Source organism: Scardinius erythrophthalmus (genome assembly GCF_964197995.2).
Source record: "Scardinius erythrophthalmus genome assembly, chromosome: 8".
NCBI lineage: Eukaryota > Metazoa > Chordata > Actinopteri > Cypriniformes > Leuciscidae > Scardinius > Scardinius erythrophthalmus.
The window spans coordinates 22745006-22767774 of NC_138228.1; the positions used below are offsets into that span (position 1 = coordinate 22745006).

Consider the following 22769-nt stretch of genomic DNA (forward strand, 5'->3'; position numbering starts at 1 on the left):
CCTTTTGTTTGTTGAACTGTTGTATAAAATCAGTGTCACATTTGAAATCGTGTGGATATTCAGGAAACATTGCATTCTTTCTCGTATAATATGATCAACATTAAAAACTGCTGGATATTAGCCTGAATTTTGATCGCCGATTTAGTCGCACAAACAGCGCAAGCGGCTCGTGACAGAACACAGACCGACTGAATGACACTTTAATTTAAGTAGAAAATCTCAAATGAAAATCGCTGAACTCCAGTTTACTTGTCTGTTTTCAGATCATCCGTGCTTCAACAGCATGGTTGCCAGATACTAATCGGTCAATATGAATCGTGCCTAGGGTGCCAAAAAGGCTAGAAACGGCCCTGCTGGCAATCGTAAGCATGAACGCTTGTAAAAAAAAGTAAATGTGTTGTCTCCTCCTTTATTCGACAAAAACAAGTGGTTTTGGTCAAGTTTTAATTTTTTTTAAACACACTTCAGTCTCGTCTTTTTTCGTCAACGATATTGCATGTGTTGATATAGTCACAGTTATCGTTTAATGACGTAGGTGTCGTCTCTCATCGTCTTTTAGTCATGGAAAAAAAGTTTGTCAATGAACATTTTTCGTCATAAGCCCTATTCGGACAGGATTAACTTTCGAGGGTAGATATAGTGATGTAATTTTACCACAGGACGTCTGTAATGAGTTAATGGCCAATTCGCACGGCATAAGATATCTCATCTAAAACTAGCAGAAGTGGGAGGGGTAACTCGTTGCTTCCTGATATCATGTGCTTAAACACATAACCTATATTTATAAAAGAGTTATGTTCGGTCAAACAATGTATTAATTAACTAAAGATTGGATTGTGTTGGTAATAGGCACTTACCTAACGCTAAAAGATGTTTTGTGCCTCTAACAAGTGCTTTCGGTCTACTTTCTGATCTGAATGGTATGTGGAAAACACTTGAGTTTTACCACAGACTTGTCCCAGTGACAGAGTGCTAGAATGTAACTGAATGCTTTTTCAAGCGTCTCCATACTTGAAAAACTGCAGAAGACTACTTTTAAACAGGAAATGATGAAATATTTAAAGGGATACTTCAGGATTTAGCATTAAGCTTTGTATTAGTAGAAAACCTGTAGTATTTTCGAATTACCATGCTTTCCACCCTCATATCCCCCTGAGACAAGAGATTTATGTATTTTTTGTCTGGAAAAAATCCTCCGATGACGCAAAAATCGTCATTTTGCGTCATCGGAGGATTTTCTGGCCAGAGGCTAAAGACTACAGCCAGTAGATGGCGTTGTTCCGCATGTTTTCAACCCGCCCATAGGAGGTGGGATCTCACTCACAGAATGTACACACAGTGTCAGCGTCTTTCTTTGGAAGCTAAGCTAGCAGGCTCTTGTTCTGTAAAGAAAGCTGAATAGTAGGAGAAAGCTGAGTAAGTAGGGGTTACCAATTACCATCCTCCTTTTCCCGGACTTGTCCGGCGGGCGAGATCGTTCAAAATGTACGGGATTCAGATTTTACTTTCTGCGGTCGCCATTCATTGTTTACATGCACACCTTTTGTTACAATCTAACTGAATTCATTCCGATTGGTGAATCTGAATGTAGTGTTTACATGAACGCTAAACAAGTGATCGGTTGATGTGCGTTTTAACATTGCTAAGAAAATTCGTGCTCCTCCGTGAGCGATGCGAGACCCGGCGCGTCTCAGTAATGACGCCACCGGCCTCGCGCCGTTCTCCCGCGGCCGTCAGCATCGTCCTGCTCGCCACAGTAAACATGATGAATGGCGACTGTAGAACACAAAAGCCGAATCCCGGACATTTTGGGCGATCTGTAAATCCCTGGCAAACTCATCACGTAGGCTAGCTAGCCTTGTTGTTTTCAACTGCGCACTCTTACCGGTAGGCGTGGCCTCCTAAGGCAGCGAAGCAAGTGCATTCTGGGAGTTGTTGTCTTTCATCCACATAAGCCAAAAATACATTTTCTGGCTTTTCTCAGTCTAGAAAGCTCCAAATTCAACAATTTCTTCACATTTATTCTACTTAAATGGCCTATTTTAAATACACATTCATCTTCCCAGAGGTGAAGTATCCCTTTAAGTACATATTTACAGCGGACCTATTCGCACGGGATTAGTATTACCTGAGGTAATTTTTCCAGACCTTTTTACAGAAGGTAAAAGTCGCCGTAATCTTTACTTACATTGTCCGTAATGATTATCGAGATGGCACATTCAGGCGGGACTAAAATCAGAGAGAAGCTCTGGTAATAATTACTTTACCCCACCTCTCCATGTTAAACTAGTCCTGTCCCAATAGGGCTATAGTTTTAAAGGCCACACAGACCCCTCTCATATGCTTGCATGTTTTTACACTGTGGCTATAGGCTATAGGGAATATTTCAAATCGTCTTTGTGAACAGAATTCTAGACTAGATTTTTTGCTTATATTTTAGGTGACAAATTATGTTCACAAACATAGTTGCAATGCCAGGGTGTTGCTATGCAGTTATTGAGATATATGAGTGGCTTTAAATGTGCCTCTAGATGGTTGTTAGGGTGTTCTTGGTTGTTGCTAGGTTCTTAGTTTTTTATGATTTTTGAAATTTTATGATTCACAATTTTATATACATAATATTTAATATTGTGTATATATACACACAGGAACAAAGGAGTAAGCAGTGAGTGTTTTTCTTTTTCTTGTCTATAATGTTGTTCAATTGAAATGAATTATCATTAGACAGTGGCAGGTTTGTTAGGCTGTGTTTATGCTGCAAGGTCTAATGCATGGATACAATATTTTGACACATATTCAATGTTTTTATCCCCCAGCAGTTTATATTTATATTTACATGTTACATTTCTTTTATTTTTTTACTTAATACTAAAGGGGCTGTGCTTTTGTCATCCCTAGTCATGCATTTGTTTAAATCACTGTTTAAAGGCTAATTATGAGCTGCAGTAATAGTGAGTCTTGTCTTAGTAAACACCAGTAGATATGTTGCTGATTCTGTAGTGTTGTTGGGTGGGATCCATTAGGGGTGTTTCATGGTCGTTTCACCCAAACCTGAAAAAAAAAATGTTAAAGGGTGTTGATGGCTGCTCTGAGAGTGATGTAAATCCCCTCTGAGTAATGCACGCTTTACTTCCTCCACTGATGTCATGCATTTAAAAAGGAAGTTATGCACTGATTCTAAAGGCTACATGACCGCCCAGTGCGCGCGTGACATGTCGAAATTTGACAGTCCCTGGGTGCTTGAAGAGATGGCCTCTAAGCATTATGGGAAGTTTATGTTGATGGTGGTATGAAAGCTTCTTTAGAAAACCTTTCTAAAGGGTTTGGTCTGCCAAACCCTCGTTCACCCTTCCCTGCCCCCACAGCTTTCTGCACCAATCGTTAGAAGTCCCATGGGAGCCAACCAAGAAGATGAGGAGATGAAAGACGATCTATCTATCTATCTACCTACCTACCTACCTACCTACCTACCTACCTACCTACTAGGGCTGCCCTCGACTAAAGATTTTTCTAGTCGACTATTAGTCGTTCATTTAACGACGCGTCGGTTTTCGTTTATACTTTTTGCGTCATTGTCCGCGTTGACGTGCAATTGCACATGTGAACGTGAAACCCAAGGGAGGGATTCTAGCAGACCAATCACAGCACTTGTGGTCCGCATAGAATTGACGCGTTATTACATTTTTGGATAGGTGCACGTCAGGGTAAGCCGTATGCTACGTGTGCTACACGTGCTAGTTTGACGCAGAAGTATAAATTGGGCTTAAAGCTTGCCACAGCGCACTGGCAAAAGTAATGATTATGAATGTGTCGTGAAAAAAAAGTTGCTAATACCTATATGTTTAAAAAAATAAGCCGGTCGATGGATGATAGGCAAACGTTTTGATTTTCTGCCTGACAAACTGTTATCACAAGGACCATCCATCCATCATATACTGTATATCATTTGTGTTACATTCATTTCCTTACAGCCCTGCTGTAACATAGTGTGGTATATAAATTATATATTTTATTATTATATTTTATTTTATTTTATATTTTTACATGTAACTTGCAATCATCCTGTGGGTTGAATTGAGCTCGTCCATAGACTTTGACTGGTCCCTGGGATGTTTCTTTGACACCTCTGGTGTACAAGAAAAGGAGAAGAGTGTGGTGTAAGAATATAGAGCTGAAACTGAGTAAAAACAGTTCAGAGAATATTAAAGAAGAGATCACACTCTCTTGCTGTTGTACAGTGTAAGTGGTCGACCTCGCACTGGTATGAGAAATTAGAAATATGACAGGTAATTACTGTCTGTGACTTCCTTGAGCAATAATGAATGAGAGGCCTGGCTGTATTGTGAATATAGTTACACACTAAGGTGTTGTGTTAAGACACAACAAGCAGCAAAGGGCCTGTTACCCCTTCAGTCGTGACTGTATTCATTATAAAACACAGCCTCAAGTGTCTTTATTGAGTGCAACAGTCGGGTTCCGATTTTCTCCATTTTTAACGATAACTTTCTGACCTCTTGTGAGCTATGAGGTTGTTAATTGATGATATATGCTTTTCTTGAAGCCATATATTTGCATTATTTCAACTTATTTTTTTAAATAATCATGTTTAACATTTGTGGTAAAAAATTACAGTACTCATAATGCTGTGCAAAAATTCCACCAATCAGAGAGTTGCAGGCCTCAAATCAAAAAAAGCCAAAAGAGCTTGCAGGGAACGGCCTCTCCCATGAAGCACTGCAAATGACATAAATACTTAAACACTTATATACAGTATATATATATTCATACATATAAATATGTACATTTAATTGTCTACTCTGTGATTCATGGGATTGTAGTTCTTTCCCACAGTAAAGCCATTACAGTCATTACACAGTACACAGTCTTGTACCGTTATTGTCCAATTACAAAAAAAAATAGTTTTCTTCAAATCAAAGTCTGTAATGTTGTGATTCACCACATAGCTGGTTGGTTGGTTCTTGGTTTATAATGCTTGAACAAAGACATTTCAAGATCCTTATGGGAAAAATACTTCCGGAACCAACGCCGCTGAAATAGGGGATGGTACTGTGTACTATTTTAGAACACGCCCTCCTTCTGCCATTGGTTGAATAAACATAGTTCCACACCAAACTCTGCTATTGGTTGAATCAGTAATGCTGTGTCTGTCGGTCGGGATGCTTAAACAAATAGAGAAATCTTTTGAAGGATTCACAGTGTTTACACTTTTCTGAGGAGTCTGGCCAAATGGCCAGTTACTTTTATGTCTCGCCAAAGCCTATTTGTTCACGCATTTGGCGCTTGTTAAATTTTGAACCCTTCCAAAGACAGTAAGATGTGGATTTTCATGCAGCAGCATTGCAGTTTCAGCACTATGTGAATGAGAGAGTGTGTGGGAAAATGCTCTGTCGCTTTCAATGTGTGCATTTCTTCATCTAAATCTCATGATACATATCTATAGGATGATGAGAGACTCTAGGGCTTCAGAAGATGCTGGATCTGTTGATTTTGGAACGATTTATGCAGGATTATGGGGAAATACTTATTATGAGATGAGTTCTCAGTTCCCCTCACCTGTTTAAACTTTTTCAGTGAGAGAAAAGCATTTGAGAGATGGAAGACCTTGCATTTGTTTTCTCAGGTTGATAGTTTTTCTCTGTCATAATAGCAAATAAAATTTATCAAACAGTCTTCACAGTATGTCTTTTTATAACTGCTGATGAAGAGTCACTATAAATTTCTCCGATCTTGAGCTTCTGTTGTGGTGTATTTTCTCTTCTAATGCCACGTTGAGAAGTCCTAGCGTTTTAGCGTGCGGAATGTGCTGTAAAACACGATGGCACATAGAAGTAAATCTGTGACATTGATCCAGTTCTCTTTAGTAGCTCCTCCACCCCAAAGTTGCACCATGTGGCTTGTCTCATTTACATATTAGCACACTTTCTGGATTAGCTTTAAACTAAAACTCTAGTGCTCTCTAGTAAGAAACTTCAAAGAAAAGCAGAAACTGGGATAATTTCTCTAATTTATAAAATGTATACATTTCAGATTTAGTTGCAGAGACTGTTAATGAGGACACATGGGGTGGAGTAGGTGCTTCATTTCTACACACTTGAGGATTTTGAGATAATTTGTATATTTCCACAGCAAAAAAAGTACTTATTTTAATGTCACCTTCATATTGTAAAGTGCAAATTGTGCAAAAATCTTTGTGCTTCTGTGAATTTTTTTACTCCGCTTTTTCCTGCACAGTTTGAATCCATTTCTGTGTAATTTCCTATGGCCATTTGTTCTTGTGAAGAGACGTCTATCTTTGACCTTTCAAAAGCTAAAAAAATTATTTATTTTTTTTTCAGTGCAAAAGTTTGGGGTTGGTATTTTTTATTTTTTTTATGTTTTGAAAGAAGTCTCATCTGCTTGGAAATCATTCTATTATGCTGATTTGCTGCTTAAGAAACATTTCTTATTATTATCAAATTTGAAAACAGTTGTAATTATTATGGAAATCGGGATATTATTATTATTATTATATATTTTTTTTTTCAGGATTCTTTGAAGAATAGTAAGTTCAAAAGAACAGCATTTATTTGAAATAGATTTTTTTTGAAACATCATAAATTACTTTACTCTCGCTTTTGATCAATTTAATGCTTCTTTGCAAAATCAAAGTATTCATTTTTTTATGACATTTTTTTCAGATTTTTTGATGAATAGATTCAGAATAACAGCCTTTTATTTGAAATAGAAATCTTTTGTACTTTTATAAAAGTCTTTACTGTCACTTAGTTTTAATTTCTTTAAAATGAACTGACCCCTTACTTACTGACACCAAACTTACTGAACGGTACTGTATGAATTCCAATCCACAGTTGATGTCATCAAGAATGAACTGATTAAAAGGACAGGTAAACGATGAGACCTGATTCTTCCATATAAAGCAACGGTGTCAGGATTTGTCTGGCCCTCACAGCGATCATTGTACAAAACTCTTACCGTTTTTGTAATATTATGATATTTATATTTTCTCCTTAGGATCATGTCAGTCAGTATGATTTGATGTGATTGGAAGTGTTTCGGGGCTGTGCTGTGTTCTGTACTTCTGTGAGGCTGTGGTGCGTTGACTGTATCTGTGGAGCGTTTGTCTGCAGGCGTAACGTCTGTCTGTGAGCCCGTCTGTCTCTCACATCAACCCTCCACCGTAGAGAGAGACATAGAGATGGACCACAGGAGGCTAAGTGCCCTGTTTGGAGATTCAGTGGAGCATATGACCTTTAAAAGCAGTTCAGCAAGCAGCTCGTGACTCTTCTGTGTGTGTGTGTGTGTGGATTTTCTTGGCTATACTTTAGGGACAAAACTGTCCCTTGATGTCAGCTAAATAACAAAAGACTTCCCTTTGGGGATGTCCTCAAAGGTAAATTGACTCTTAAATTAAGTCAATAGCATTCTGTCTGGAGAAAGAAAAATCTCAAATGAGATCTCTTTAATGTCGGTTTTGTTTTTTTTAGAAAGCAGCAATGATATTATATGGTGAGCAAAAAGATTTTGAAGTCTCCTGGTTTTCAGATTCTGAAAAAAAGCATATCTTTCAGAAGAGATCTATGCTCAGATTTCCCAAGATACCAACGAATTGCAATCAAAAGTTCTCGAGCTCAAACAATTTTCATAAAATTTTGATGAGAAATTGAAATTGTAGGAGAAATGTTTCTAACGCTCCTTTCTCTCTATTCTCAGTGAATGCCATAACGCCACAGACCGTATAAAAGTTCGTGTGTGGGATGAAGACGACGACATAAAGTCCAGAGTGAAGCAGCACTTTAAGAAGGAATCTGATGACTTTCTGGGTCAGACTATCATCGAGGTGCGGATGCTGAGCGGGGAGATGGACGTCTGGTATAATCTCGGTATGTTATGGGCCTCTTCGATCAAAAATCTCACCAAAATTGAAAGGAATCATTAACAAAAAACAAACAAAAAATAATCACCATTTACTCACCCACGTCAAGCTTAACCTTAATGACTTTTTTCTTCCCAAAATAATATATTAATGCTTTTCTCTCCAGTACATTTTTTACCCCATAAAAAAATAAATGAATTTATAATAATAATAAATATTTAGGTAGTTATTTATATATATATATATATATATTTTTATTAGTTTTCCCAAAAATCAATGACAGTTAGGTTGCTTTTTTACATTAAAAATGTTTAATTGTCAAAAATATCTTGTCAGAGCACGACTTTATCATTAAAAATGATTTTAAATATAATATAATCTTTTGATTTTAGGTTGAAATGTGATCCATCTGAGCATTACTTGCTTTATTTTGCATTAATGGCTCCAAAAAATTACAAAGACACACCATAAAAGAAGTTCATCCTGTGCTTTATATCAGGTATTCTAGCTTCACTAATGATGAACTATCCCTTTAATAATAGGAAAGTTGCAGATGGCCTCATTGTTCTGCAGATAATCATTTCTGCTTTTGTTGATGGTTTGTGTGTTGGATTGTTTTCTTTGGCTTGGAGGAGAAGCATGCGTTTTTAGAGCTGTGACTCTGGGTAAACTGAACCGCTGATATCTGTGCCGTCCTTCTCCATCTGTCCACATCGAGATGTGAGAAAGATCCAGATGGGAGTTTGTCTGGCCACTGCGGCCACGGACCAGACATCAATTAGATCAATTAAGAGATAAAACAAGATGTGAGGAGTATTGTCTGCAAAGTGCCATTTTTCCTACATGCAATATCTGAACATGCAGTATATCAAAAGAAAGAACAGAGCCTCTGCTTTTAAACAACAAATAAACATTTTTATTCCAGCTTCATTCATTCATTTTTTTATCAGTACTTGAATTTGGGTAAGTTTCATAAAAAATGTCAAAGAATATAACTTGCTTAAGCAATGATTTTATCGCTTGTTTCTGCTTCTTTTTTTCCTTTGTTTTGAACCAGAGATTCTGTACTCTTTCAGAAGATGCGTAATAGCGCCCCTACTGTATAACAGTGAATATACGCAGAAAGCCAGAAATTTCCGTCAATGGCGGGAAAGTGTTAACTATGGAAGCTTTTTTTTCGCCACAGAATAAAACATTTTAACAAGATATAAACTCGCAACTGTGTGTTATAAAGTTAGAATTGCAAGATATAAACTCACAATTTCGTGTTATAAAGTCAGAATTGTGACATCTTTTCTCAGAATTGTGAGATATAAACTCACAATTGCGAGTTATAAAGTTAAAAAAAGATTTTCCACAGTATTGCGAGTTAATATCTCACAATTCTGACTTTATAACACGCAATTGCGACTTTTTATATCATGCAATTCTGACTTTATATCTCCCAATTGCGTGTTATAAAGAGAAAAGAAAATCAGAATTTCGAGTTTATTTCTCACTTTTCTCACTAAATTACGACTTTATATCACTCAAATCTGACTTTATATCACTCAATTCTGACTTTATAACTTTATATCACTTTAATATTTATATCGAGATTGTGAGGAAAAAAAAAGTCTGAATTGTGAGATAAAAAGCTGCAATTACTTTTTTATTTTTTATTCTGTGGCGGAAACAAGGCTACATAGTTATCTCATAAATTACAGACAATTCTGTCAGTGGCGGGGAAAGCGTTTCTGAAGCACGATTCATCATCGTGCATTTTATACCAAAGATAAGTCTCACGTTACAAAAGTACAATGGTTGACGTTAAACTTTTAGCTTAGGTTGATGTTCTAAATTTGGCGTCTGTTTCAGTGTTTCAGTGCTCATTGGCCTGCTTAAATTTGCAGTTTGACCTGGGGTCAGATTTGTATAGGAACATGGCCGTACACTGATGAGATTTGGTGTGTGTCTGTCTGCAGGTCACTGTTCTGAGGTCAGCTGCATTATACATGTGCTATTGACAGGGTCAGAGAGGAGGGAAATTCTGCAGCTCTAGCACTCTTCAATATTTCAGTTGTCTTGTTTCTATTTCTTCTGGTCTTATCTATCCTCTGTTCACATGCTCAATTCACCTTTCTTGCTCTTGTTGTCGTCTCTCCCTGCAGAGAAGCGTACGGATAAGTCGATGGTGTCGGGGGCCATCAGGCTGAAGATCAGCGTTGAGATGAAAGGAGAAGAGAAGGTGGCTCCGCCTCATGGGCAGTACACATGTTTACACGAGGTATGTGTAAACTACATTTTACAAAACACTGCAAAAAAATTCTTGTTCTTCATCAAAATTTAGCATTTTTTCTAGTAAAAATACATAAATATCTTTAATACTCATAAAATATTGGTAGATTTGTGCTTAATATAGCAAAAACCAATGGGATAAATACATTTTCTCTGTATTTTTCTACGAGTACATTTTTTGCAAATTAAATGTACTTTTAGATTGTTTAAATTTAGAATGATATTTTTACTGTAAAACACGACAAAATGTAATACAATTATAAAAAATATATATAAACTTGATATATAATTTTTATTTTATTTTATAATTAAAATATATTAATTTCACAAAATGTGATATTTAGATTACATATACCATATTTCGTTATTTTTTATGTGTTCCCATATTCTATTCTATTCTATTCTATTCTATTCTATTCTATTCTATTCTATTCTATTCTATTCTATTCTATTCTATTCTATTCTATTATATTATATTATATTATATTATATTTCATACCACCATTGGCTGCACAGTGCTGTGGCATTTCTGTCGGTGTGATGACAGTAGGTTGGCACCCTGAAATGTTAACCTTTCCAAGTTGGCTGTGCTGTTGATATTTCTCGACATCTATTCCATATCAATGTTGTTGCAGTTCATGCACAGTGCCTGGCCCCTAAACAGGTCTGTTTATCTCTTGAAATAACATGGCTCTTCATGATTCTTATGTTCCTCTGCAGAATCTCTTCCACTACCTGACGGAGGTGAAGAACAGTGGAGTCGTGAAGATCCCAGAAGTCAAAGGCGACGATGCCTGGAAGGTTTATTTTGACGACGTGTCGCAGGAGATTGTGGATGAGTTTGCCATGCGTTTTGGTGTGGAGTCCATCTATCAGGCTATGACGTGAGTGAAGAACCCTTTCAGTTTCTGATGCTTCATTTGTTTTTTGGAGATCACGAGTCAGTCAAGTCACCTTTATTTATATAGCACAATATGATGTTTCAAAGCAGCTTCACAGTAATAAATAGGACTTTTCAGAATCAGTGATGTGAACTTCATCAAATATGAGATAATTCAAATTCTGCAGCTCTAAAAGACTATAGATAGCCAGTGTAGTGTTGGTTCAGTTCATTAACTGTGAAAAGTGAAACAATTATGGAACAGTTATGAAAATCTTATTCAACTATAAAGCAGGTCAATAGAAGACAATAGTGTATTTATTCAGCTCAGTTCAGTTCAGTTTTGTTCTATATAATATATTATATTTAAGTTGTTCTCATCCAATAGTGTCAGTGCTGTCAAATCAATATTATTATTGGATATTAAGTGACTTTTACTAAATAATAAGTCTGACATGTGATGCACTGGATAGTATTTAACAGAAAGCAGCCAATAGCTCACTGCATTTTCTGTATTTGCTGTATTTATTTTGTCCGTCTTTAATGCTTTTGAAAGATGACGCTTGGCATTTTTCATGACTGGTGCTGATTGTGCTTGAACAGGAATTTATGAAAGGCTTGTTTCGTATTGGATCACTCCGAGTCTTTCGATGACTTATGGTCATACATGCACATGATAGCTTTATAAATCACACTGTTTACTAGAATTGCTCAGGCTCCCAGTGAAAACCTCTCACCCTTAACACACACTTTGTCTTTACTGTCACTTTTGTTCAATTTAATGCATCATCCTTTCCTGAACAAAAGTAATTTCTTTCATCAAAAAAAAAAAAAAAAAAAAAAAAAAAAAAAAAAATATATATATATATATATATATTTACAGACCACAAACTTTTGAATGGTTGTCTATTTACAGTCCAAATATATAAAGAGTTTGAGAGTGTAGGGAGGTTTAAGCCGTATATAAATGACATGCGGTTAGATGTTAGACTCATTGCAGTTTTTCTAGTATTGATTATCATTACTGTAGTTTACTGCTAATGAAGGGTGTTGTCAGGGTGTTTTACGCATTCAGGTCAGTTCAGGAGCTTCACATGTTCAGACCTGGGCCACATTTAACAGATCATGTGACAACCTCGCAAAAAAGTCAGATTTGAGCAGAAAATAACAAATCGTCTCTCTGGATTGTAAGTAGTCTTAAAGTGTGTTGTGTTTGACTTGGCCATTGCAGTTATTCTCTTCATGTTTCAGCAAAGCCTCTAAATGCTGACAGTTCCAGTTTAGATGATTGTAATGCATAAAGAAGCTCTAACTTCACATTGTAATTTTGCATACAAACAATATATATTTACCCTGCTTTTCACATTTTAAACAGACTTTAAAGCAGGGACCAACATTTATTTTTTTCGCCGCATATGCCAACGGTGGGTGAATTGGATTAATTACTGGCCATTTTTATTTATTATTTTTGCATTATTTTTATTGAAAAATGTATTTGCTGTATATATAGATAAAAAGTCACCTTAAAATTTTTTTTTTTTTTTTTTTTTAATGAATCTGAATCTGAAATGTTTTATATATATTTTTGTCAATTGTACGACTTGTTATTCCCTTTGTTTTTGTGCCATGAAGACAGCCTTTCGGCAGGCAATAATTCATTATTCATTAAATTCATTAAATACATAAATAAAGTTACTGGCTAGCTGGCAAATGACTCCAAATACATTTTGGGACTTGCTGAGTGTAAATTTTGGATCCTACGTCTAGAGTATTTCTTGTTGATCCAGAGAAACGTCAGGTTCTGCTGTTTGGTCGATTTCTGACTTTAAAAGCATCTGCTGATTTGTGCTTCTGTTTTAGGATAATGGATATTGATTAATTCAATAAATGATAGTCTTCCAGCAATGAGTGTTCGGTACTGAATCAGGGGAACTGGCCTAAATGATTAGATGTAGAAATATTTATACACCTCAGGAAATCATTCAGCACCACCTTGTAGATAATCTTTTATTTTGCACGTATATCTGCTGCATATGAGTGAGGTCACTTCTTCAGGTTAAACTTTAAATCTGATGGACGATGTGTGGAGATTATCCTGCCCGGAATGGCACAGGGTCTTTTCGTGAAGCTACTCGCACAGTTTCCAAGGATGCTTATGTTTGCCCTGATGACCTTTCCTCAGCCCTATAATCATTAACAAAGTCATGTGAAATGTTCCTGATGTTATTAGAGATGCAGCCCATATTTTTTACCATTCAGCACTTTTTATTGCTGAAGGGGGGGATAATGATTTCAGGGTGAAATCCTCTGCCATCAGCAGCATGTTGGTCTGTAGATTTACAGAACATCACAAATGAGCCTGTTGAGAGCTTTCTGGAAGGAGATGAAGATTAGGGATGAGTTTTTAGAAATCTCCAAAAAGGCCACAAACATTGAAAAACTTTTTTTTTTTTTTTTTTTAAATAAGTATATAAGTTATGTTTATTATATAAGCCAATTTTTTTTTACCACAAAACTATAAATGTTGTACCTTGAACCGCAAGTTGTCATTAGGAATTTAAGGAACTAAATAATTCTGGTTCATAGTCTGATTTACCCTTAACAATTCCAGCGCCTCAACAATTATATTCTTTTATTACTTTTAAGAAAAATAATTTGTCAAAAATAATAATGACTTGAGTTCATTGAAAAGTCAAGAATTAATCCAGTGAGTCGTTAGACTGATTCAAACTAATAACACATCAGAGTCATTTTTCTATGTAGGGATCACGCTATAGTAGGATGCTCATTGTGTGTTTGCATTATTTTCTGGCACACTTTTTCTTTTATTGCATTTAATTCAGACTGTGAAATCAGATAACATATACTTTCTTTTGCTGTGGTGCTATGGATTTAGCAGCTTCCCAGACTTTGAAGAACTGCTAACAGAACTAAAAAAAACATGAAAATCATTTGAGTCCTATACTGTTTTTTTTTTAACCCTTAAACCAGGGGTGCCCAATCCTGCTCCTGGCGATCGACTGTCCTGCACAGTTCATCTCCAACCCTAATCAAACACACCTGAAGCAACCAAATAATGTCTTCAGAGCACGTCAGGATCACTTGAAAATTAAAGGCAGGTGTGTTTGATTAGGGTTGGAGATGAACTGTGCAGGACAGTCGATCGCCAGGAGCAGGATTGGGCACCCCTGCCTTAAACACATACCTCGGGTCTTTGGTGGCCCGGGAAGTCTTTCACTACCCTCCTCATCATTCATTTTTTTAAAGTTAGACTTCAACCTTCTAGTATTCCTCAATAAATTCATTATATACAATGTAACATTTATTTTATTTTTTTATTTTTTATTAAAGAATGCCTGTTTTCCCATTCATTTTATGTAAAAATTGTATAGGGTCGCTAACGACCCAAGGTGTAATGGTGTAATTTTTTTTTTTCTGCACGACTATAATTGAATATTTGACGACTGAATAAGTGCAATTCACCTTTATTCCACAAGGTGGCAATGATGAAGTGACATTTCACTCATAGTTACCGCAGGCAGAAAACAAAAGAATAGGAATATCATCAGCAAAACTTGAAATGGTGCAGCGATTTACTGCAGAGGGAGGGTTGAACGCAGTCAAATATTAGTGTCACTGTCTGATGGTCGATCTGGCGATCAAAATACTGATTTTGAAGATGTTGAAAATGATAGTTTTGAGAATATGTTTGAGATTGCTAATATGAGCCAGATGCTGAATGTTCTGGGAAATGAGCTCTGACGAGAACAGTGATGATGGTTTAAAACATCTGCTCAAACTGAACCCTTCCAAGCTCCAAAAGATAAGAAAATATGCTTTATTTTATTCTTCTGTAATTGTTACTCTAATATCAGGAGAGTTTTATATTATCGCGTCAGGTAGAGATCCATCCGTGTTAGATATAGATTTGGGTCGCTAAAGACCCGAATATGTAATAATGATTGGTGAAACATTCATGCATTTAATGGTTAAATTAATTTTAATAAGAACAATCCAAGATTCTCAACCATAATGAAAGCAGATCACAGGAGTAACTCATTACCAGATGATATCCCAGATATTGACGTCACGTGGGAATTTAAGACCTGGATTGGAGGGAGGTGCGCAGAGGTTAAAGAGGACAGCAGATAGAGAGAGAGAGAGAGAGAGAGAGAGAGAGAGAGAGAGAGAGAGAGAGAGAGAGAGAGAGAGAGAAGACAAGTCAATACTTGCTGGCAAGTTTTATTTCTCTGATTTACAGCGAAGCTCTGCGAACCACTGGAGCAGCAAGACAAGGATTTTAGTAATGAGGAAAGAGCAAATGGTCATAGGCTGAAAGGAAAGCAAGCGGTTACCAGGCAACAGGAAGTCAACATTCTCCATCAAATATAATTTATTCTGATTTTGCCGTGAGCATTTTTCAATCATGTCCGAAATGGGGAGGAGGGAATATGGATAGAGGAAGGGATAAGTCTTCACCTTTTCTTGGAGGCACAATAATTCTTCATTCCCGTGCGTGTCATGATGGGCCGTTCGGGCTCAGAGGTCATGCTATCAGAACTAATGAGGTCCAAATCAATGTCTGCAGGTACTAATGTACGGTTGACACGTCTTTACGGCCTACGGTTGCAGACTTATTGTAAAGAACAGAGATGTAATATTATCAGGGGTGTTTACTAAACCAAACATCACCATTCTTACTCATGCTTATAGGAGTTTGGTCAAATCATTATTCAAGAAAAGCGAACGAGGAGGCTATCAAACTTAAGAAATAAAAAAATCAGTGAGTGTGGTTTCTGTCACAGGTAGTTGTAAACAAAGCGCACGACAGGAATAATCCAAGAAACAGTCTTTAATTCCAAAATACTCAGGAAAACCCAAGACAGGACAAGGAGTGCAAGAACACGGAGTATAAATACTAGAATAAATGAGGGAACTAATAAGCTAATTAATTGGACGACAGGTGTAATGAATCAAACAGACACAGACTAGAAAAAATAGGTCAGCTGACAGGGCACACGGGTAAAACAGGACAGAACCGAAAACACAAAGAAACAAGGTAAAAACAGCATTCATTTTACAGTTTCAGTCTGTGGGTTGGGTTAAGTAGGCGTGGCTTTAATATGTGGGTTGTTTTAAGTGGGTGTGGCTTCAGGGTGTGGAAATTATAGTGGTCTATCCACATTAAACATGTTATTTTAATATTACCGGTATTTATAGGCCTATATACTATTGTTGTTTTTATTAATATTTTGAATTAGCTTTTTATATGTTCAGTTTTCATTTTATTTAAATTTTTAGTAATTTTTTTTATCATTCAAAAAATAAAATAAAATCGGTAATCATTTATTTTACAATGTCCTTGTTACACATGTCATATGTAGTTACTATAGTAATAACTATAAATTGTGCATAATTACATGTAACTAACCCTAAACCAAACCCTAATCCTAACCCTGTAGTAAGTACATGTTGTTGATTAATATTACTCAGTACTTAAGATATAATTACACTGTAATGTGACGTAGTTTTACATATATTTTCATTTAAGTTTTAATAAGTGTAGTTCTTCAACTTTTTAATAACTTTATTTATTTTATTTTATTTTTATTTTATTTTTTACCACAAACAATTTTTTATACTGGAGTATGTTCAACATTTGTGTATGCAAGTGTGCAACTTTCACATGGACAGATTTCTGCATTCTTTTTCATTTAGTGTATATCTTGAACAAATGGCTGGCTTGTGTCTGTTTGGTGCTTAAGATCCAGTTGAATAATTTGTTTAGAGCCGTTTGACAGTAATTTAATGCAGGATATTTTTAGTTTGCTGCTTTATCAAATTTATTTATTTATTATATATTGTGTGCGTTATTAAGCCTACATAAATTATTTACATTCATACATTATTATATACAAAAGGAAAAAGAGAAAAATGTGTTTATGTGGACCAAATGTTTATGTGAAATGTTCAACAAAACAAATAGTACTGTATTATGTGAGTGAGTGTGTGAGAGCAGTGCACATGTGAGATGCTGTTTTGCACTGTGTGTGTGTGTGTGTGTGTGTGTGTGTGTGTATAAGCCCTGCAGGCTTGCTGCTATTTTTAGTCGATGTCTCTCTTCTTTCTTCTCCTACAGTATCTCGTTTTCGCTCTTATATCTTTCTTTAATGAATCTCCTCTAACAGTGGCTGACATTGCCGAGCAATTTCCTGCACTGCCCTGCGGCTCGACACTTGAGCAGATCTGTGTTGTGCTGTCTGTTAATTCTGACATAAGATGGATCATGCAGTTCATTTCATGTGGGCATACCTCAAATAATCATTTACATGTGTGTCATGTTCACCACTACTACTTAGTAAAATGTACTAAAAAAATACTATAAAAAAGTTTTTACTAAAAAATACTTAATTTTCAGTTTGTACTTTGCAAAAAAAAAATTTGATATGAAATATACATTAATATGGATGGTAAACTGCTCATGAGTGTGTTTATGACCGAATCTAAACATCTGTTCTCTCTCTCTCTCTCTCTCTCTCTCTCTCTCTCTCTCTCTCTCTCTCTCTCGCTCTCGCTCTCTCTCTCTTTCAGTCATTTCTCTTGTCTCTCATCCAAGTACATGTGTCCCGGTGTTCCTGCGGTGATGAGTAACCTGCTTGCCAACATCAATGCCTATTTCGCTCACACAACAACAGCAACCACTAACATCTCGGCCTCTGACCGATTTGCTGCATCCAACTTTGGGGTTTGTCAGTCTCACTGCTTTTGGATGGGTGAATGATACATGGGATAGATAAATAGACAGACAGACAAACAAATGGACAGATGGATGGACAGACATTTATACAGATAAATGGATGGATGGATAGATAGACAGACAGATAGACAGACAGACAGACAGACAGACAGACTGAAGGATAGATAGATGGATGGTTGGATGGATGAATATACAGACAGAAAGATGGATGGATGAATTAATTCATTAATTAATGGATGTATTGATGGATGTACGGATGGATGGTTGAATGTATGGATGTATTGATGGATGTTTGGATGGATAGATAGACAGACTGACAGATGGATGGATGGATGGATGGATGGATGAATGAATGAATGAATGAATGAATGTACTTATGGATGGATGGATGTATTGATGGATGGATGGATGGATAGACAGACAGACTGACAGATAGATATATGGAAGGTTGGATTGATGAATATACGGACAGATAGATGGATGTATGGATGAATGAATAGATAGATGGATGGATGGATGGTTGGAAGGATGGACAGACAATGAATTGTTGGATAGATGGATGGATGATATGTTGATGATTGAATTGATTAATGAATGAATGCACAAACAAAATAATAGATGGATGACAGGATGCATTACTGATCTGCTTTCTGTGACTTTGGTTTTCTGCAGAGAGAAAAGTTTGTCAAACTCTTGGATCAGCTTCACAACTCTCTGAGGATCGACCTCTCCAAGTATCGGGTGAGTTAAAGCACAACCGTCAAACCGAAGATCTTAGCACACATATATCTCTCAGACGCTACGCTGCTCCAGGTGGATTTTCTATTTCAGAGACATAAGAAAGAAAAACACTCATCTATTATTCATCGCCATGGAGATAATTTGACCCTTGCATCACTTTTAGTGATCCCCTACCTTAATATACAAAGACATTCAAACGCCTATACAAGCTCTTCACAGAACAGAAGGTCCATTTATACACATACAAAGCAATGATTTGAGAAAGTGTCTCAGAAAATCAAAGATTGTTCTTGACTCGTGCTGACCTTCTTGCTTTTATACTAATTGTGTCTCTAAATACGTCACGAGGGAAATGTCTCTCAGTCTGACAGTTTGTTTCTTCTGAAAGGACGCTTTTGCAGTCAGATCACATATTTAAGTCTGTGGCTTTTTCGCAGATGTAGTCCGTCTATATCTGTGTGTGAGCTAGAAAGCATTGACAGGAAGCTCACACACACACACACACACACACACACACACACACACACACACACACACACACACACACACACACACACACACACACACACACTCTACTGGCAGGCATCCAGGGAATTCAGTGCCCGTTACCTGCTGCTATCCGGCCGTCAGCTTCCAGGCAACATGTCCTGACAGTAATACACTCCAGATCTGCAGCGCTCTGTGGATTTGACTGTAATGAAATTCTGAGAAAAAGTGTGTTTGGTTTTTTGGTTGCTCGTGTGGATTTGGCTGATGCAGGTTTTGTTCCTCCAGAGTGCTTTAACGCCGCTGCTTTATTAGATGAATTTAAACCATTTGCGTCTGTTTTGTCTACATCATAGTTGTGTTCAGTAAACCTCAGGCAGACTTATCTCCTCTACACTTGCACAGGATTATACGTTTCTCCAAACGCCTTAAAATCACACTGAACTCCAGAAAACACTAGAAGCTTTCTGCTCAATCTGGCCATGTTCTTTCAAAACAATAACTGCATCATGGAAAAGATTGACTGCACAATACTCCATGTGCCCAATGTGTTGCAACAGTTTATTTTAGCCATCGGTCTGAAATCAAATTAGTTTGTTCACAAATATCATACACTAGCCTTTAAAATTTCGGGGTCGGTAAGATTTTTTTAATGTTTTTGAAAGATGTCTCTTATGCTCACCAATGCTGCATTTATTTGATCTGAATGTAATATATTCCAGTGATGCAAAGCTGAATTTTCAGCATCATTACTTCAGTATTCAGTGTCACATGATCCTTCAGAAATTGATTTGATGCTCAAGAAACATTTATTATTATTATCAATGTTGAAAACTGTCCCTCTCCTTCATGTTTTTGTGGAAACCGTGATGTATTTTTCTTTTTTCAGGATTCCTATTCAAAGGAACCTGAATGTGGTTGAATGCATGTGGTGTTCACACATATTATGATATTTGTAAACAAACTCGTGTAAAGATAAAGAGCAAGTTCTGATTCTGTTAAGTCTGCCTGAGGTTTATTGAACACAACTATAAGACAACACAGCTGTTACACATGTTAAAAGAGAGTGAATTCAGGGTCCTTCGACGTTCTGATGGTTCTTGATCAAAATTCCGACCCACTGATGACACACACAGTTTAATGATCTCCAACCTGAGCAATCTGTTCCCAGCACACCGGCTTGCCTGAAGCCCAACCATATGTTCATATCTCTCTCCTTTTCTGACATTTCACATCACTCAAGAGCTTCTGCGCACTTATTCCTCACCTCAAACGGCCATGGAGAATTTTAGAGTGAAGCAAAGTGTTATTTTAGTGATGCTATATACTGGCACGCTCGATTTCAGACACCTCATGGCAATTTTTTTCACACTAGAGATTTTGAAGTAGGCCAAAGTCTGAGATTTCAGTTTGTATGGTGGGTAGTTCATGTGAACTCAAGTAGTTTGCAGTTATATGAAAATAGTCTGTTTTTAATTGCAGTTGTAAAAGAAATATTGATGGCATAGAATTTGTATTCAATCAATTAACAATACTTCTACAGCACTCATTAATCTTAGTTTAGGTTAATGTCTAGATTTACCAATAAATCCCTTAAAATTAGTTAATTCACTGTTCACAAAAATTCACAAAAAATATTTTCTGCTACTAGCTGCATTAAACAGCAGCTGATAGGAATACTGCAATTCAAACTCAAAAATACTGTGAGGAAAGACCTGCGGCAGCAGAGGGAGGGATGTGGAATCAAAGCAAGTGTGAAAACAGCCTAAATTGATTTGTCTCTGTTTTTTTTTGGTGGTGGCTGTTGACAAACAGCTCCAGCACTCCATTACTCGCTCTGAATAATTAGAATGCGGTGAAACACCAGCCAAGAAGTACAGCAACGTCTGACGTTCTGGTATTGATAAAAGTGCCGAAAAGCGTACCTCAGACCACAGGAGTCTTTTCTCATTCTTACAAAACCAAGTCATAACTATTGCATAACCATGCCGTCACAAAACTCAGTGACATTTTATAACTTGTTTCAGCTGCCATTAGCGCAATCCGACAGAACACAATGCAAAGATGCAGAGGTTTCCACGGCATTCGTTTTCTCCAAGCTCGTCTTGTGTTCGGGACCGTCCGCACATGCATGGCCTCTTCTTCTCACAGTGTAAATATACTGTGTTCCTTCATGCTAGAGCGGGCAGACTGATAGCTTTACAGCCCAAGAACATATTTTCTCTGCCTTTTGCGGATTTTGCTCATGCTGCTATATTATGATATATTTTGTCATTGGTGCTCATGACGATGGAATACGTTTTGGTTATTAATATTGCTGCATAATGCTGCCAGGTGAATGAAGATGACTCATGTTGACATGTTTTTAACCATCCATCTCTGCCAAAGCTCCTCAACTAGAGTAAAAGGCCATTTGAAATATTAACAGGTGAAACATCCACCATCTAGAGATGTTTATCATAATGTTTCAGAAGAAACAGCTATTCAATCAGATCTTACTTGCATGCAAACTGATCTTATGTTTTACCTAATATTTATGTTTTCTATATGCAGTTTCTATGCTCATTAGAGTATTGTGTTTAGGGTTGGGTATTGTTTTAATTTTATCTAGTCCGATTATGATTCTTTTTTAGTCCAGTTTTGATTCCAATAAGGTAAAAAAGTCAAAACATTTGGATGTCAAACATATTTATTCTGTGTCTTTTTGCAAAACATTCTGTTGCAGCTGAATACTATGAATACAAATCAGTAGCCTAAAGAACACTTACACAGGAACCAGAGCAAAAACAGCTAGCCTAACTAATATACATTTCATGCACTATTAAAGAGAAGTAAACAGTCAGTAATAAAATAAGAACAAATAAATGTATTTGCAATAGCATAAATTCAATCTTTTGTTCTTTTATTAACATCAATGACAGACGGCAGCAGGTATATTAGGCTGAAGTCACAAAGACCGAATATACTGTTACACGTTTTCTTCCTCAACTGTTTACGTTCACTTGATATAAAACTGACTGTTTACGATGACAGATCGGATAGCTATCCGTTTTTTTTGTGAGTACAACATTTTGTTCTCTTTTGCGTCTTCTTGCAGCTGCTAACTGATTGCCTAATCCTAACCCCACCCCCTACCCCCACACCCTACCCCCACACCTAATCCTAAACCTACCTATACTGGGGATTTTTAATTGTTGTTAATTTAGCAACTGGTAACATCAAACTCTAATGCGATAAACTGAAATCAGTCTATAGCCACATCTATCATTTAAATTTTGATAATCTGTACTTATTTTGGATCTTTGTGTAAGTACAAACTACATGTTTTTCAGGTTGTTCCAACTTATTTTTCTGTTATGCCAAAATATAGACCTATATAGTCCATCTTTCTGAGCTATGCTGTCTTTTCGCTTGCCTCTTTTCATCAAATATATAGCCAAAACTGTAATCTTAATCTATTTATCTTCACCCTTCAAACATAATCTGAATTTTATTCTGTGTTTGCAGGATAACTTCCCTGCTGGAAATCCAGAGAGACTCCAGGATTTAAAATCAACCGTTGACCTGCTGACGAGCATCACCTTTTTCAGGATGAAGGTATGACACTCACTCACTCTCTCTCTCTCTCTCTCTCTCTCTCTCTCTCTCTCTCTCTCTCTCTCTCTCTCTCTCTCTCTCTCTCTCTCTCTCTCTCTCTCTCTCTCACACTCACACTCACACTCACACACACACAC

At 36.7% G+C, this 22769-nt stretch overlaps 1 protein-coding gene across 1 annotated transcript in view; it reads left to right on the plus strand.

The window, feature by feature from the left end:
* unc13c (unc-13 homolog C (C. elegans)) overlaps nucleotides 1–22769 on the plus strand; it is a 279919-nt gene that overhangs the window by 49256 nt on the left and 207894 nt on the right. Inside the window, exons 10-15 of the mRNA XM_081373262.1 lie at nucleotides 7732–7901; nucleotides 10045–10160; nucleotides 10892–11055; nucleotides 17643–17796; nucleotides 18481–18549; nucleotides 22543–22632. Of these exons, the coding sequence (XP_081229388.1) occupies nucleotides 7732–7901; nucleotides 10045–10160; nucleotides 10892–11055; nucleotides 17643–17796; nucleotides 18481–18549; nucleotides 22543–22632 (763 nt within the window). The remainder of the gene's footprint in view (nucleotides 1–7731; nucleotides 7902–10044; nucleotides 10161–10891; nucleotides 11056–17642; nucleotides 17797–18480; nucleotides 18550–22542; nucleotides 22633–22769) is intronic.